This window comes from Symphalangus syndactylus, chromosome 11 (genome assembly GCF_028878055.3).
Source record: "Symphalangus syndactylus isolate Jambi chromosome 11, NHGRI_mSymSyn1-v2.1_pri, whole genome shotgun sequence".
NCBI classification, from domain to species: Eukaryota; Metazoa; Chordata; class Mammalia; order Primates; family Hylobatidae; genus Symphalangus; species Symphalangus syndactylus.
Window position 1 is genome coordinate 127,428,370 of NC_072433.2, and position 19,236 is coordinate 127,447,605.

Here is a 19,236-nt window from a genome sequence, read left to right on the forward strand (position 1 = left end):
ACACATGCACAGACACCCATGTACCTACACACAGATACAGAGAGATATGTGTACACATCTACATGTATATGCACATATACCTACACGCTGATAGAGATATACACATCTACATATGTACACATATGCACACACATACATATACTGACACAGATACAGAGATAGACACATCTACTTATGCAAACACGCATGCACATACATACACATATATTCACTCAAAGACACACACGAATATACAGATATACCTGCGCACATGCACATCCACACACCTATTCATGTGTGCACTTGTACAACACTCCTACACATATCTACACATACACGTGAACACACACATATACACACACATGAATGGAGACACCCCTACATGCTCCCCACATCCGCCCCATACCCCACATGTACACTCACAGACACAGACACACAACTCTACACACATGTGTACATAAACATACATGTACACATGTACACACATACACGAATACCCACATACCTAAATATGTATACACGTACATACACTTACACACACAGACACAGGCACACCTACACACATATCCACCTGTACACAAGCACACACATACAGGTATAGACACATATACATGTCCCCAGACAGACAGATACACACACACACACACACACACACACCACTCTGCAAAAACCCTGGTTACATACCAAGTTCTGATGCAAATTTCCATCTGACCTCACACTGAGGCATTTGTCACAATTCATGAACCAATACTGATACGTTAGTATTTTTATTTTTATTTTATTTTATTTTATTATTATGGTTTTTTGAGACAGAGTCTCGCTCTTTTTCTCTTTTTTTGAGATGGAGTCTCGCTCTTTCACCCAGGCTGGAGTGCAGTAGTGTGATCTCGGCTCACTGCAACCTCCGCCTCCCGGGTTCACGCCATTCTCCTGCCTCAGCCTCCCGAGTAGCTGCGACTATAGGCGCCCGCCACCACGCCTGGCTAATTTTTTGTATTTTTAGTAAAGATGGGGTTTCATCGTGTTAGCTAGGATGGTCTCGATCTCCTGATCTCGTGATATGCCCACCTCGGCCTCCCAAAGTGCTGGGATTACAGATGTGAGCCCCTGCAACCGGCCAATACATTGTTATTAACCAAAGTCTATACTGTATTCAGATTTCCTTGGTTTTTACCTGATGTCTCTTTTCTGTCTCATGTTTCCACATTACATTTAGTCATCACGTCTCCTTGGGCTTCTTTCTGCTGTGACTGTTTCTCAGAATTTCCTTGTTTTTTGATGACCTTGCGCCGATACTTGTTGGGTATTTCATAGAATGTTCTGCAATGATAAAGTTGCCATTTTTTTTTTATCACATCGTACTATCAACATGATTTGCCATTGTTGGTGCTGACCCTCAATACCTGGCTGAGGCAGTGTTCGTCTGGTTTCTTCATGGTAAAGTTGCTCTGTTTCTCTGTTTTCAAACTGCACTCTGGAAGAAAGTTATCACGTGTAGTTCACACTTAATGGGGAGTTACACTCCAAGTCCTTGAGGCAAGGAGTATTTATGTCCATTATTTATAATTCTTCAGGATGTAAGATTTGCATCTTCTCATCCACCCAGCTGATAATGTATTTATATCACTATGGAGGAATGGGAATTGATTTATATTTTGGATAATTTCTCCTCATGTGTATGATATTTTACTGTAAAAAGTTAAAAGTGATGCAGAAACTATAAAAACTGGAATTTTATTTGATAACAAACACCGTAGTAGTCAAGAATAGGGCATTTTTGTTAAAACAAACAAGTCTTGGGACACATAAGCAAAAATAAAGCTTCAAGGATAGGAGAGGTGATAATCTTACTGTATTCTATGTTCTTTGCACTCTACTGAAAATATTGTGCCCAGTTCTGGGCCTAATCCTTCAGTGGAGATGTAAGTAATTGGATGCCATTCTGAGAAGTGGCTGCAGATCCTTGAAACCCTAAACAAACAAACAAACAAATAAAATAAATCTGACTTACTTGGAATTTAGGATAATTGAGGAGTTTAGACATCTTTGCCACATATTATTTCAAAAAACAGAAAAAAGGCATGGTCCAACCCCAAGTTCTGGCTATCTTCTCCTAGTCTCCCCACTCCTGCCCACTGTATAAAATAGATAAATATGTAATACATGATATTTGCACAATCACAAACACTCAAAACATTAGTTACCACCCTAAAGCTCAAAAAGCAACAAACAAACAAAAAACTTGTACTACCAACAAGATCTCTGTGACATCCCAGAGATGATCTGTTATGGCTTGTACAACCCTGTCCATGTCCTGAACTTTGGGTCACTATGACATCAACACACAGTCATTCTCTGCTTGGCAAATCATGCTGTCATTATGTTACCCTCATCATAGGAAAATGTTCTTCAATTATTGTAACAACGTGATTTTAAAAATGTTTGAGCTCTGAAATATCTTTCAAATATCTGAAAGAAATAGAACAAGACGTCATCTGACTCCATGTGGAGTGGGAAGACAAATGTCAAGATGAATTTGGCCTAGAGGAGAATGTTCTAATATCCTGAGCCTCCTTGAATGGGAAAATCAGCTTTCGGAGGCAGTGAAGTGCCTGTTCTCAGAGATGTTCTGGCAATAGACAAGATGACCACTTGGTGGGGATGTTACAGAGAGAATTCCCATTTTAGATGGGAAGTTCCTTCTTCAAGCTCTCTTCTAAACTCAAGATCCACCAATTCTAAGAAAGTGTACATTGGAGGATTCTCAGCATTTTTTTTTTCCCCAGCATTTTTTTCCCAGCATTTTTTTGCCCAGCAATTTTTTTGGGGGGGTGGCAATCCTTTCTTTTGGGTAAGATGTTTTGTTTTCAGAAGGCATTTTCCAAAATGCCCCTCTGCTTGCAGGAGGAAATGACATATTGACCCACTGGCATCATTAGTAAGAATGGGTTGGTCCAATTGGCTCCTTTTCCCTGGAAGGCTGAGAGCAAGCTTTGCAAGAAAAGGGACACTGGCCAAGCCATGATGGCCTAGAGAATAGCTTCAGGACAAAATGGTGGGGACAAACAAGGGACACGATTTAGCTCAATAGGATGCAGGAAATCTTCATTCAGTGGTAGCTCTGAGACGGACTGGCCCTGAGGTCGGGATGAGGACATTCAGGGCTCAGAAAGGATTGGGCTAGTTCTCACCTGGGGATTCTGCAATTCCATATATTCCCCAAGTGGTAAATAGCCTTCTTTCCACCACCATACTCCCCCACTAGTCCCTGCTCCTGCAGCAGGCCTCCTGGAAGCACTGGGTCCTCAACTCTGCAAGGCCAGGAATCGGGTCTATATTATTTACTACTGAATTCCTCCATGGCTGGTGCAGAACTGGCCACCAGAAGACTCTCAATAGAGATGTGATCCTTCCTATATTTATGCAACAATTATTAATAATGTACACGTGATGTGTCAGGCACTGGACTTTGCATTTGATGAACAGTAAAGAAAAAACAATAAACAGATAAGGTTCCTGCCGTCATGAAGTTTACGGCCTAGTACGGGAGACAGAAAACGTTCTTATAATGATCAAAGTAAATATATAATTGTGGATTGAGCTAAATGCAACAAAGGCAATGAATAAAGCGTGCTGATAGCAGATACTCAGATTGGGTGACAGGAAGTGATGTTTAAGCAGATATCTGAAGGATGACAAAGGAAACAGCCAGGTGCTGAACTGAAAGAAGAAATAAATGAGTGAGGAGGTAGCTGTCAAGAACCTCCCTCTCTGCCCAGAGGAAAAAGGCTAAGAGGCAGTGGGCACTCCCAACAATGAGAAAAGTGCCTACCATCCATGAGTGCCTGTCAGTGCCAGGGACCATGCAAGAATGGTGTCATTCACTTTTCAAAACAGCCCTTGGAAGAAGGACTCCTCCTACCCCCATTTTACAGAAGAGGAAACTGAGGCTTAGGAAGGGCAGGTAACTTGCCCAGTGCCTCACAGCTAAGCCAGGATTCGAACTCAGTTTAAGAGTCGGTGAGACCCGAAAGCTCATTTTCTTAATACTGTTCAGCCCCTTCACCATCAGGGCTCAGGGAGTATCCTTCATGGGACTTCTGTGTGGCCTGAGGGTGGCTTTTGCTCACAGATTTTGCCCTCCCCTTGGGAGCCCCAGGACAGAGTAAGTCTGGGAACTCGCAGGGGCTGCCTCCAGGAGAAAAGTCACCTCCTCTCATGTGGACGTGCTCTTGGCAGGAAGCCTGCACAGGTGTTTGGCCCAGCCCAGATGTGGGAGCCACTGACCAAATGCCCAGACTCTCAGCAAAGAACCATAACTAGTCCTGTCTCCCCACTTGGAAGCTGTTTTTCGACCGGAGCTAACTGCCAGGATGCTGCAGGCTGGTGAGGCCACAAGGATTGTGAGAGGTGCCCCGTGGCTCAGATGGCACCCAGGAAGGAATTGGGGTCCATGGAGAGAGGGAGAGTTCAGGGCTAGCCAAAGACAATTCCAGATCTCTGCCCCTCAGCTTCCCGGCCTGGAGGTGGTAACACCTCCCCGACTAAAATGTCCATGTGGCTGGGAGGGCAGACAACCGTTGCCATCACTCCACGTAGACCCTCATAACTGCCTTGTTGTCCAACCCCACAGTCCCACAGCACAGTAATGGTTCCCAAGACACTGCTTCCCACCCCTTCTCCCTTGGGTCTTGAGTTGGCTTTGAGCCCAGGTGGGCTCTCCCTCACCTCCCTTTACAGGGGATATGCTGCTGGGGGCCTTCCTTCCTGAGCCCTGCCTCCCCAACATCATCAAAAGGCATCCTCTCCCTTCCTCCACCTGCCCCTCATTTAACTCCAGCACGTGTTTTGGGACAAGTCTATATTCCATTGGACACTTTGTTTTACATGACTTCCTCTTATTCTCAATTCTCCTCCTGTTTAAAAAACATCAATCACTAGCATTTATGAGGTTCCTTCTACTGTTCCAGGAACGATATGATATTATTTTATAGCTGAAGGGATGAAGATCTAGGGAGGAGAATTGACCCACCCAAGACTATATAATTAATAAGTGGTGGAGCTAAGATTAGATTTGAATATGAGGAAACTGACTTCAAATAGAATATTTCTCTCTAGCTATGCCAAAGCCCAGCCTTTATCAGAACCTCGCCTCCCTCCAGCCAGGCATGTGGCCCATATGGGGCACATCGTGAGCCCAGGTGCAGTGGCCCCTCTCTGGCTCAGCACTGTTAGGTAGGGCTGTAGTTGAAGAGGGCTGGCTTTTAAGCCACTTGTGAGTAAGGGATTTATTTTTTCCTAGCCTCAGTTTTTCTCTCTGTAAACTGACCATAGTAATAACACCCACCTCAAAGGGTTTTATAAGTTTGAAATGGGGTGAAAGGAGGAAAGATCTAGCACATAATGTACTATTTTTTAAAAAAGTTTTTGCCTAAAGCAGGCAGTGGAATAGAATGCTTAGGAGCAAAACTCTCAGATCAGGCTGCAAGACTCCACTGCTACGTGATCTTGACTAAGTCTCTTATCCTCTCTGTGCCCTGGTTGCCTCACCTGTAAAATTACTATAATACTAGAACCAGCTTCATAAGGATATTGTATTCAGGGAGGAGGAGAGATGTCCCAGTGAGTGGAGCCTGGCATAGAATAGGCTTGCAATAAAGAGAATGAACAAATAAGCAGCTATACACAGCCTCTGCCACAAAAAAACTACCAATAGATATTAGCTGCTATTAGTTAATTGTCATTATTATCTCTCCCTGGCATGTTTCCACTCAGGCAAGACCAAAGCACTTTCTTCTGCCAAGGAATATCTTCCTCTTCTTTCATACCCCTCTCCATCCAACCTTTCAGCCTGCCTCAGTTGGGATTTGTAGGAGTCCTGAAGCTATGGACCAGATCAGAGGTGATTTCCCTTCCAGAATCTATTTTCCAAACTTCATCCATTGCCTATATTTATATGCATGCACGCGCGCGCGCACACACACACACACACACACGCTCTCACTCATTCCCAAGTCACAAAAAGGACTCAGCACCCAGACACACTGCAGGCTCTTGAAGAAGACAGTATTTTCCTGTGAGCTGGAGGATCTTCCTGTTATTCTCCGTGCAGTTCGAATTCTGTCAATTATTATCCAATTAGTCATCTCTCCAGAGGTGGACTGTCATTAAAAAAAAAAAAAGAAGGTGCGTGTCTGTGGGTGAGTATGTGCATGTGTTGTGTATGCAGGGGGCGGGGAGAGGGGAGAGCAGTCAAATAGGAAGTGCCTTGGTATTTATGTTGAAGTGCACACTGGTTTAAATTACCCACTGGGAATCTGATTATGCTTAATCTATGCTCAGTCGAAAGGGGCTGGGGCTGCTCTCTCCCCTCCCTTCTTGACTCTGTTCACATAACTCAGGCTGCCTCTAGCCCGCCTTTGCCCACTAGACTCACTGGCCCTGAGCACTTGAAGGTGCAGCGAGTCGCTGAGAATGAGCGCTTTCTTCTCGGACATAGCATGGATCTGCCTGGCTGTCCCCACAGTACTATGTGGGACGCTATTTTGGAAATACAAGAAGAGCTCGGGGCAGCTGTGGAGCTGGATGGTCTGCCTGGCAGGCCTCTGTGCAGGGTGCCTACTCATCCTGTCCCCTTTTTGGGGCTTGATCCTCTTCTCTCTGTCGTGTTTCCTCATGTATACTTACTTATCTGGCCAAGAGTTCTTACCTGTGGATCAGAAGGCAGTCCTGGTGACAGGTAAGCAGACGGCGATACAATTTTCACTGAGGGTACGATCTGAAACTTGCTTTGCCTTAGCAGGACATTGTCAAACCTGGCTTAAAAATAAAATACTTGGCATGGAGTAAATGAAAGCCCTCGCCCAAGTATTTTTCATGACATTGTTTTGGTTCTGTTTTTCCCAGGAGGTGCATTTGAAGGGGCTGGTAGTGGGAGGGAAGGAGAGGATGAAGTGCACCCAGACAATGATTTTGTTAATTTCCCAGGAATAAATATTAATATTGCCATTAATTAACAACGATTTTGTTAATTTCCCAGGAATAAATATTAATATTGCCATTAATGGTGGCAGTATTTCATGTGTTCTGTTGTACCCAGGAATGGCCCATAGATTGTTTTTTAGGTTTAAATGGACTTTTGTTCTGAGATCAATGTTTAGCCAGTTTCTCCACCTGGACTCTTCTTCCCTAGGCATGCAAGAAAGCTTTCAAGCCAAGTTCTCCTTTTCCCTTGCTGTTTTGAAATATTAAAGTGATTCACTTACCTGGGCTGGAGACTTTGCAGTTTGCTTGGCTGCTGTCAAGAACCTTGTGTCCTGTCTGAACTGTTCCTCATTAGATCTCTAATGTTTCTTAATTGGACCAACTTGGCATCGAGTCCAACATTCAGTTGCCTGTTAGCTGAGCTGCCAGTTTTTCCCTTCTGTGTGTGTGTGTGTGTGTGTGTGTGTTTCCCCACTGCAAGTGTGAGGCCAAATTAAATTTCTTTGAGTTGTAAAATTTTTGTTTGGTTATGGAGTTTAAGCTTGGATAGGGCTGTAATTAGGATTATCCAGCGTTATCCTAACCCAGAAAGCCCGGCCAAATAAAAAAAATAAAAATCAGCTGTGGAATCATTTGTGGGAGATCATCACCCCTCTGACCATGATCATCAGGGTGAAGGCAAGAATGGGATGCAGATGTGGTTGGGAGAAAATCGGGGGCTTGACAATTTACAGAGAAACAGACTTCGTTATTGGGTTAAAGTAAAATGCTTTCTTGAAACAAAATGCAAATTGGTGCTTGTTGGGGGTTTGACATGCCACAGAAAACAAGCTTCTTTAAATTAATTTTTGAAAGTTTAAAGGGAGAAAATTCAGTCAATGGGAGTTTATCTGCAAGAATGTCTGATATCACCTGGAATCATCAATCTGGGACTCTGGCTGGATTTTCCACTTTTTTACTAGAATTCTCAAATGGCTTATTGTTGAAATTTGTAAGAGAGTCTCAGTTTTCCTGTTTTGTGTCCTGTTCTGTTATGAAACCTTAGGATGAGCTCAGGCAAACCGCAGGGTAGCTGAGAAAATGGGAATCCCTTCTTGGTTGTTTGTTTTGTCAACATTCTTTATCCTCTGCATTTCAAGATGCAGGTATTAATTAATGCTCACAAAATATGCGCCCAACCCAGTGAGCCCACATCAGCCACTGAAAGGTGCCTCCAGTTTAATGTTGAGTGAGGATGATTGAATCAATTAGGCAGCTCAAGCTCAAGGACTAATCCCTGCATGAAATGCTTATTGCAACGAAGAAAGCTTAGAATTAAGATGAGCACTACATATATTTAAGGATGACTGAAATGTCACTTTCACGTTCTTTGTTATTTTGAAGTTCTCTGTCATTTTTGTGAGGAATGCTATGTGCTCATATCATTCTAGACAAGGTTTCAAGACCTTTGTATGAAATTGGGAAATTTAAAATGAATTCATTTTGTTAGACTAGATCTCTTTAAAGAATGAAAAAGCCATGCTGAGTTTGGAATAACCTTTATTCCACATTGGCTTATGACAACATAGATTAGTATGCATTTTGGTGGGGCAGGACCAGAGAAAAATGTGGCAGTGTACATCAAAACCATATATATTGTTCCTTTATCTGATAATTCAAGTCTTGGAAATTTATTTTAAAGACATAATCTGAAATATGAAAAAAAAGAGTAGAAGCAAAACCAAAATGGCACATTCAACACAATCTTATTATTTAATAAGATTAATATTAAATATCAAAAGCCACCAAAAGGGTGATAATATATGGTACAACATCTGGGTATAACAATGTGCAACCATTAAAAATGACAGCCACAAGAACTGTGTTACGTGGAAAACTGCTTGGGCCAAAGGAAAACACACAGAAAATCCCAGGGGTGGAAGAAGTCTGCAGCCACGTCAAACGCATAGATCCCTGGGCTAGGCAAAAAGCTGTGATAACGGCTGTAAGAAAATAGTTTGTATATGGTTGGATTAGTGTACTGGAAATAGTTTGTAAATGAAAGGAAATAGTTTATAAAGGAAATAGTTGGTTAATGGTTGGATTAGAGTATTTGAAATCCCCTGGATTTCAAATTTCTCTAGTGTGATTACATTATTCATATAATAAAAATACTTAGAACACAAAACAGCTAAAGCTCCTTTTAGTTTGTATTTAATTATGGACCTAGGTGGGAGGCAATTACAAAGACAAGTAAAAAAAAAATAGGCTTTTTTTCTCCCCTTTGAGCCCTTTATTTCATTTTGCTAAGATATTCAAAGTCTGTTGCCTCAGAGACAATATTATTATAGTAAGATAAAGTAAGCAAGCATAGAGTGTTTGAATATATATTTGTCTTCAAGATGCCTAAAGCCACAGCGGCCATTCCAATTTTTAAAATGTATGTGTGATGCATTTTATTTTATTTTATTTTATTTTATTTTGTTTTGTTTTGTTTCATTTTATTTTATTTTATTTTATTTTATTCTATTTTATTTTATTTTTTGAGATGGGGTCTCACTCTGTTGCCCAGGCTGGAGTGCAGTGGCATGATCTCAGCTCACTGCAACTTCCGCCTCCCGGGTTCAAGTGATTCTTCTGCCTCAGCCTCTCAAGTAGCTGGGATTACAGGCATGTGCTACCACGCCTGGCTAATTTTTGTATTTTTAGTGGAGACAGGGTTGTATGATGCATTTTAAATGTATAACTGTAAAATGAACAAAGCGCAGACCAACACGATTGTAATAACATCTCAACCACAACATAGTGGGAAAAAAGTTTGAAGACAGACAGGCCTGGGTTTGAATCCTGCATCTACCTTGCCTTAGGCCAGGTCCCCAGAGGCAGACCTTTCTGTGAGGATTTGTGCGAAAGAGTTATTAGGGGGGTTTCCAGAGAAGATGGGCAGGGAAAAGGAAGAAGCCAGGTAAGGGTGCAACGTTGAGAAGTCCTCTGAAGATCACTTGGGCTTGATCACCCTGGGCGGACGTGGGGTAGTGTGGATCACTCATCAGAGCTGTGCCAGTTGGAGACTGGAGAGCTGTAGTTTTTATGCCTTCACGCCTGTCAATCATTAGCTAAGGGCAGTCACCTCTCTTCCCCCTTGGTTGTGGGTAAGAGGGGAGACTTAACTCCATGCACTTCTGGCACCATGTGGACACCGGCTGGCAAAGTGGGTTCTGGCCCTTTGGGTAAAGAATCGCAGGTGCTGGCTGCTGGGAGTCAAAGTGCACCACAGATTGATGCACACAAAAGTGGGAGGGTTCTGGGGGAATCGGATCTTATTTGCTGCATCTTTATTACTAGCTCTGTGGACAGCTGTGTAAACTTTGGTGCTCGGTTTTGGATTTTGGGACTCTGTTTTTGCCTCTGTAAACGGAAAATACACACACACACACACGCACGAACACACACACACCCCTACATATGTTATACTACTATAGATGGAGTTAGCAGATGAGAGAGAGAGAGAGAAAGAGAGAGAGAGAGAGAGAGAGAATGACTGTATTGGAGTGGTGAGGGGAAAGTTTGAGCAGTTAGGAAGAACATGAAGGAAAAGAAAAGGTTGACAAACAGAGAGAAGCATTCATGTATTCACTCAATAAATATTCATTGAGGGCCCAGTATGTGCCATGCAATTTCCAGAAGCAAAAGGGGAAGAAAATTTTAAGACCATGCAATTACTGTCAAGTGATGGGATCAAAATTCCTACTTTTCCTTCATCTTGGACACACATTCACTGGAGTTCCTTCCCCCTCCTCTGAGGTTATGCGTTGTCCTTCTCAGCCTACCCTTTCAGCTTGGCAGGAGATGCACAGGTAACTTTAATTTTCTATCCTCTGGCCTTTCATCCTGCCCCCTCCAGTGTTTCTCAACCATCTCAAATATTGAGTCCTGATTCAGCATCTACTGTGTACAGAGCAGACACCTCAGGGCCTCATGGACCACTAGGGAAGACATGGCCACACCCAACTGTGGCTGTATGATGGGGCACATAAGAAACCTACAGGTTAATTCCCAAAGTGGATCCCAGGCAGACACAGGTCTTGTGTGTGGGGCTGGGGAAAGCTGGACAAAAAGAGGGACCTCGTTCAGAATCTAAAGTTAGTTTTCTAGGGGGAAAGTGGGAAAGTATTCCAGCCCAACTGGTTAAGTAGCTGCAGTGAATACAGCTAGCACTCAATAAAGCTTGCTGCATTAGATAATTTTTAGTTGAAATTTTCAAAACTGGATGTATTGGAGAATGGATCCAGGAGGAGAAGTAAGATCTGTTTTCAGTGAAAATATTTTATGCTCACAAGAAAGGGTCTCAGGTGAGTAATGATCCCTCCTTGCAATTGTTGAATAGTCTAACTGAGGTTCTCAAGTTGAATACCATGGGTATCTTCTTGGGGTTTTGACTCCTTTGGATTTCACGTTAGATTATTTAGATGGATAAACATTGACAGTGGACTAAGAGACTAAGAGAAACAACATCTCTGTGCTCTGACCTTTACATGCATTTTATATTTGATTCTCACAACCCTAATAACTTACATTTGTAAACAAGGAAATGTGTCCAAAGTCACTGAGCTACTAAGTAGCCGAGATTGGACTAAACCCAGATCAGATCCATCTGTCACCAAAAGCCATCCTCTTAACCACTGTCATTAGAAGCGTTCGATCCATAGTTGGTATTAGCCCACAAAGGTTACCCAGGATATAAAACGTGTCCACTCAATCAACAAGTAAATATTGAACATCTGTTATGTGCCCATGACTCTGCTTAATACAAAGCTTGGCAATTGATTGGGTGTAGAAGATGCTTATGAGGGACGATGAAATAAGAGTACCATAGACAGGGCTAGGGATGTTTGCAGAGGGTTATGATTTGAGAGATGCCATGTGCTAAGCTTGACTTCAGAACTGAGTCTGAGAGCAGTGAGGGGTAGTTCAAGTGAAGTGTCACTGGCAGTTGGAAATAATGAAATAGAACTTGGTTAGATTTGTAGATAGATGCTGGAGAAGCATGAGCAACAAAGTGATGGTGGATGTTGACAGGATGGCCGTTAGTGAGTCTATAATCCAGTCTACCAGATGCTTTTTACGTGAACAAATGTCACCACTTATCATGCGGTTTAAGTTTTACCTTTATCTACTACAGGGAAGCATAAAAAAAGGTATCATTAACCCAGGTAATTTTGTGAAAGTTTGAACAATGATTGTATAAGGCATTATAGATGGAGTGTTTTTTTGGGGGAGTATTCTGACGGCATGGAAATCCATCCCAACTATACTGCAAGCTGCTTGAAGGCAGGAACCAGGTGTCTTTTTATGACCATGTGCCTCTTCTCAGTCTCTGAGCACCTTAGGCCTAACACAATGTTAATGAGCGAATGCGCAGTGAGTGAACCAACCATGTGGGTGAAACGTCCTCTCCTTTTCATGGTCGTTAGTTGGACACAATAGGAGTGTCCCAATCTGCCCACTCACTTAGATACTTACCTTTGCTGTTCTTTTTGCTGGGGTCATTTGCATAAAAAGGGCAGAGTGACATGGCTGAGCTGTTGGAAGCTCCATTGTTCTGTAGTGACTTAATTGTTAGCTTGCCCTGGAGAAGGCTTTGTGCTGACTTGGTTCTAAGCATGCTCCTGCTTACCCAGGATGTGGCACAAACAGAACATCGACTGGCTTCCACCAGGCTGCTGAAACTGCTCTCTAAGGGCCACTGGTGTCCTTCTAATCACCAAAGCTTGACTTCTGCTCCAGCATTGCTGACCATATTTTCCTTCTTTTCATGGCCTCGTTAGCCTTGCAGGAACTGCATTTCCATGCTTCTCCCCCACTTCTTTGTCCTTTGACTCTTCTGGGTTCTTCTTCCTACCCTTCCTCCGAGGTAATCTCTGACTCTGTCTTTACTCCACCTTCTTATTTGGTTGCATTCCCTACCCAGTAGCAAAGTCATACCTGCTCCTATGGTATCAATTATCTCCTCTGTGAGAGGATTGGCAAACCGTGGTTTTGTATACCTGACATACTTATGAGCTCCTGACTCATATTTCCAGAATTTTAGCCTGAAACTTTAAATTTGGCATGTTTTAAAACAAATTTATCATCTCCTCTCCTGATCCTTTCCCCTTTCTTTTTATTTTATTTTATTTTATTTTTGCACAGAGTCTCGTTCTGTCGCCCAGGCTGGAGTGCAGTGGTGCGATCTTGGTTCACTGCAATCTCTGCCTTCCAGGTTTGAGCAATTCTTCTTGCCTCAGCCTCCCAAGCAGCTGGGATTACAGGGGCCCGCCACCATGCCTAGCTAATTTTTGTATTTTTTAGTAGAGATAGGGTTTCACCATGTTGACCAGGTGAACCCCTGACCTCAAGTGATCTTCCCACCTCGGCCTCCCAAAGTACTGGGATGACAGGCGTGAGCCACTACGCCCAGCCTCTCAAAGTGCTGGGATGACAGGCGTGAGCCGGAACTATTGCACTTGGCCTTAGTGTGTAGAACTTGGTGGAGGGTGGTAAGTTCCATACAAACTGGAGCACATACCCCCTGACTAGAGAGGGCAGCTGCTTCCTACTTCCAGTCAATTATTGCCACTTTGCCATTTTTGTGGTATTTAAGGGGAAATAGAAAATTGTGGATCTTTGTCTGTGAAATCTCCCATTTAAAACAAGTTGGCAACGATTTCTTCCTTATATTTTATTTTATTTATTTATTATTTTTTGAAAAGGAGTTTTGGTCTTGTTACCCAGGCTGGAGCGCAATGGCACGATCTCGGCTCACTGCAACCTCCTCCTCCCGGGTTCAAGCAATTCTCCTGCCTCAGCCGCCCAAGTAGCTGGGTTTATAGGCGCCCACCAACATGCCCGGCTAATTTTGTGTTTTTAGTAGAGACGGGCTTTCACCATGTTGGTCAGACTGGTCTCGAACTCCTGACCTCAGCTAATCCACCTGCCTCGGCCTCCCAAAGTGCTGGGATTACAGGTGTAATCCACTGCGTCTGGTCTCTTTCTAATATTTTAAACAATCCCATAGATCAAACAGAACACATTCTTGTGCCCAAATGTTAGCTTTCAACTTCTGCTCTGGTTCCTGCAGAGACGAGCAGGCAGAGAAGAAGCTTTTCTCTTGCTTATGCAGTTGCGTCTCTTGACACCATTTCTGTGGGTTGCTTTGCTATCAGGGCCTCTGTCTTCTTACTCAGGCTATCACAGACTCCTTCAAGGAAGGATGAGGGGAGAAAGAAGCTCCTCTTGGGCCAAGCTTTTCCCTAGTGGAGCATATAGATCTCTGAGCCTTCCATGTTCCCTCCCATTAGCAAGTGCGGTGTGGGGACTTGGGCTCCCCAGGCAGGATCTGGCTACATGCGAGGGGTCTCCCCTGGCCTGCCCTCCTTGTTTTAGGTCACTTGTGATATTGAGGGGAGAGGGGTGAGGAGCCAAGGACAGCTCATTCACCCACTTTAGGGTTTATAAAAATCATATAGATAAACTTTATTTCAGACCCAACCATTTCCCAACACTGGAACACGCTTTTCAGGATAATCCCATTTCATCCTTTGGGGTTTTGAATAATCCCAGTTATAGGGAGTTGAAGTCCTATTGGTGGAAGTTTTTTCATTTTTATACAATGCTAATAGTTGTAAATATCTTCTTTATAATAAGCAAAATATTCTTCCCTTGAAGTTAACTCTGCTCTTGGAAGTCAGATAATCTAATTAAAGTATTATTTTGCATGATTGCCCTTGAAACATGTGGACTGCATCATATCAGAGTCAAATCTTCTCTGAACTAAATCTTCTCATTCCTTTTACCATTCCTCCCATGGCCTAGTTTCCAGAAAGTTCATCATTCTGTTTAGCCTCCTCTGAACCATTTCCAGTTTCTTTCTTGACATTCCTCTGAGCTATTGACTCAGAGTTAATATCACATACCATCTTGGTATGAGCGATGCAAACCCAACTGGAACTAAATGAGGTGAAATTAAATCAGAACAAATGCAGGGTTCTTCACCAGAGGCTGTTGCTTTGTTTGGTGGGGTAAGTCCCTAAACAGAATTTCCCCCGAATTCTGCACCAATGGAGAAACAAGAGAGGAGGCTTAAGACATCAGATTTATTCCTGATAGATGCATTGGAGCACAGGTCTTAGGCATGTGGTAATAACGGCGCTTAGCCACAGCAAGGTCGAAAAGTCTCAGGCCTCACCCACAGATGGGGCCTGGACGGGGCAGCTGGGCTTAGCACAGGTGTTTATAGGCTGGGAGGTTGGAAGGAAGAGACGACAGGGTCCATGTGAGGATCTGGCCTCTTGGATTTTCTCCTCTCCTTCTCAGTCCTGGTCATTTCCTCCGAGTTGTCATTTGGTTCTCCTGCTAGAGACAGAAAAGACCTTTGCACCAGGCAAAATGTTCATGTCCAATTCTTTCTGCCAAACTCACCAATCAGATGCCTTGCTCTACCTCCCTGGGGGGAGGAGGATAGAGGAGCCAGAGAGGCCAGGAACGTCACACTGAAAGATATCCCTCCACATTGCAGACAGCATAGGAAGTGGGGAAGAAGTGTTCCCCCGTCACACTAGGTTCAGAAAACCAAGTCTTCCGGCTGGGCTTGGAGGCTCACGCTTGTAATCTCAGCACTTTGGGATGCCAAAGTGGGCAGATCACCTGAGGTCAGGAGTTCAAGACAAGCCTGGCCAACAGGGCAAAACCCAATCTCTACTAAAAATACAAAAATTAGCAGGGTGTGGTGGTGTGCACGTGTAAACCCAGCTATTCTACTCAGGAGGCTGAGGCAGGAAAATCGCTTGAACATGAGAGGCAGAGGTTGCAGTGAGCCGAGATCACACCACTGCGCTCCAGCTTGGGTGACGGAGTGAAACTCTGTCAAAAAAAAAAAAAAAAAAAAAAAAAGAGAAAAAAGAAAAGAAAATCAGCTCTCTGAATAGCAGATGCTGTGTCTAAACTGCAGCTGGTATGAAAATGGTCCAGGGAGGTTTGACTGTGAACTTAAACGGGGTCAGCATTGGGCTGTTTACCCCCAGTGAGACCCCCATCCATCCTAAGCTTCCCTCTTAAGATATACAGTATCTAAATGAAGATATTAGACTACTCACTAGCTCTGCACTCATGAGCAAGCTGCTTCACCTCTCTGAGGTTAATTTTTCTCACATATAAAGTGGAACCATGATTGATATCTCTTCTAAGTATTAAGCAAGATTGTGAATATATATTGCTGCCTGATACATAGTAGGTGCTTTATAAAATATAATGATTTTTACTTATTTCCTATTTTTCCAGTTCAGTAATCCCCTTGGCAAAGGAGACGAAAGGAATATAGGCGATGAGAGTTCTGCCTTTGGGCCATTCATTAATGTGCCCTATCAGCCTCATACAATGGTGCCCTGCTCCTTTGTTCTTTTGCATTCTGACTGTTTCTTGGCTAGCAAGCCCTCTTTTTGTAGCAGACTTGCTTTGCAGGTCTCAGCTTAATCCAGGTTTTCGCTGACAGATGCTTCTCCCGTGTCGAGACCCTTGGCTCTGTGCTGTCTACCTTCGGTTCATGCCCTTTCAAGCTCTGACCTCACTGAGAGCTTCTGCTGGGACCACTCTAGCCTCTTGAGTTTTCTCTCCTGATTCTTCTCAGTCCTGATAATTTACTCTGAGCTGTCTTTTTGGTTCTTCTGTTACAGAGTCTTTGGGAGGTGCTGGACTGTGAAGACCTTTGCTCTAGGCAAACTGTTCACCTGTTGCGTTTCCTCCTGAGTCCCCATCTCTCTATGAGACAGGGCATTAGCTGTTAGGTGGGGAGAGAAGGGTGCTGACTGGGAGCAGGGTGTGTGATTGATGTGAGCTGTGGCTGGGGCCGAAGCTGGTTGTTTTCACGGCTCATGTTTTCAGTACCAATTGCCTGCTATGCACACGGGAGATACTGTGTGGAGCAAAAACAGAATAAGGCCCTGCCCTCATGAAGATTAATTCTAGTGGAGGAAGACATAATGCAACAAACCAGTGAGTGGAGAAGATGATCTCCGTGCCTCAAAACCCTCATGGCCAGGATCGTGGTGTGACTGTACTGTTGAGAGCCACCTTGTATCAGAGGCTTCCTATGTGTCAGACACTGTAAGGAGCACTTTCCATGCCTAATTTCATTTAATTCTCACAAACACCTTATAAGATAATTTAAAAAAATATTATGGGCCAGGCACGGTGGCTCATACCTGTAATCCCAGCACTTCGGGAGGGTGAGGCAGGGAGATCACTTGAGCCCGGGAGTTCAACACTAGCCTCAGCAACATGGTGAAACCCCATGTCTACCAAAAATACAAAAATTAGCCGGGCATGGTGGTGGGCACCTGTAACCCCAGCTACTCGGGAGGCTGAGGCAGGAGGATCGCTTGAAGCTGGGAGTCAGATGTTGCAGTGAGCTGAGATGGAAAAAAAAAATTATGAAAAGCTTTAAATGTACACAAGAGGAGCAAACGTACACAATATACTCAATACCCATATTCTAGAGTGATCGTGGTCCAGATATTGATGAAACGGTTTTTATTATTAACCCCACTCAACGATGAAGAAATTGGGGTTTTCAAGAGTTTACATAACTAAGGTCAAGTGACAACTAAGTAATTGGCAGTGCTGGAATTCAAATGCAGGTCTTTCAGCTCAAGGAGATAATATAAGTAGTGCAGACAGGTAGATGGCAAGTGTGCTCCCCTTGAGGCAAAGGGGCATTGGCTGCCATCTTTTTCATACCTGCTCGGCTGACCCAAGCACCTTCCACGTTCAGACACAGAATCTTACGGCAAAGCTGACTTTCATTCCTTAAGAAAGAGAACTCCTTACCCCATAGCACCAGAGAACATTAAAGACTGAACAGCCAGGAACTTCCTGATCTCCCTCCATTAGCAGGGGTGGCCCTTCTCCAGTGAGCAATCATAAGTGCCCTGTGCTCGTGAAACTTGTCACTGCTTTCCAAATATTTCCAGTCATGCCCAGGGGTTGTTACCTGGCTACCTCTAGATTACTACTTCAGAACCTACCTGGTATGTTGTTAAAGTATGAAGTTTAGGGAAGAGCTAGAGAAGAAGACAATGGCATAGGAGGGTTTTAAAAAAGAACTGATTAGTAGTGTGGAAAGGGGATTAGAATCCAATCATTCATTATTTAGCCAACACTTATTGAGCGCCTCTGTGCCTGGTACTGGGAATACATTGGCAAATAGCATGCGTTCATGACATTGAATCAACTTGTAGTATAGAGGAGCAGGTAGGCAAGAAACCAGGGTATTGCAGGACAGTATAATGTGTGAGAGTTCAGAGAAGTGGGCAGAAGTGAGAAGAGGCAAGAGCACGTAGGAGACTGGGGTAGAGGCGATGAGTTGGAAGAGCAAGCAGCCAACTGGAGGGACTTTATGAAGGAAGCCCTACAGGACTTGCTGTCTCATTGAACCTAGGCAGAGAAGAAAAGGAGAGACCCACTGCACATTGGACTCTCCCTATCATGGCTTTCATCAATGCCCTTTCTAATTCCTCTTTTGACTGCCTGGATTTCCAGATGGACCATGAGCTCCATGCAGGGAAGCACTATGGCCCCAGTGAAAAACATGGTGCCCACAACAGGCTCAAGGAATGAATGCATAGACAAAGGAACGTAGAGAATGATTCTGAGGGTCTGAGGGTGATTTTAACAATGAAGAGAAATTGTAGGTCTTGTGAGACTGAGGAAAAGGAGCTGACTTTGTGAAAAATATATTATCTTTTGTTTGAGACATGATGAATTTGACATGCCAAGGTTGTATTCAGGTGGTGGTGTCCAAATTAAAATTGGAGAAATGAGGCTAAAATCCAAGAAACAGCCCAAGACGGAAGATAAAATTAGGTTAATCTTCCACATAGGTAGGACAAATGAAGCTCTGAAACCTAAAAAGATATTTGAGAGAAGAGTGTAGACAGCCATTAGGACAGGGCACTGGGTGGTGGGGTCCACTCATACCTATAGGATAGGTGGGGGAATGGAGACCTGGGTGGTGTAGCGTTCCAAGGAAAATAGTTACAAACAACATCCAATATGGAGGAGAGAGTGAAAGAGATGAGCTGATAGCTGTGCATTCACTGCCTTGGGGATACCGATTAGAGAGAATTCTTTCAGGAAAGGGTACAGGAAGGAGTCCCAGTGCAAAGGCAGCAAGGAGATGATGTCTGTGAGCAACTCTGAAAATTTGAGAATTTTGCTGGAAAAGGGAAGGAGAAGATGGGGAATTAGCTCCAGGGAACA

The 19,236-nt window shown here is 43.6% G+C and overlaps 1 protein-coding gene across 1 annotated transcript in view; it reads left to right on the forward strand.

The window, feature by feature from the left end:
• The first annotated feature begins 6,283 nt into the window (after positions 1–6,283).
• The window catches only part of HSD17B2 (hydroxysteroid 17-beta dehydrogenase 2), a 62,869-nt gene continuing 49,916 nt past the window's right edge, over positions 6,284–19,236 (forward strand). Inside the window, exon 1 of the mRNA XM_055299575.1 lies at positions 6,284–6,718. Coding sequence (XP_055155550.1) covers positions 6,454–6,718 — 265 coding nt within the window. The 5' untranslated portion in view covers positions 6,284–6,453. The remainder of the gene's footprint in view (positions 6,719–19,236) is intronic.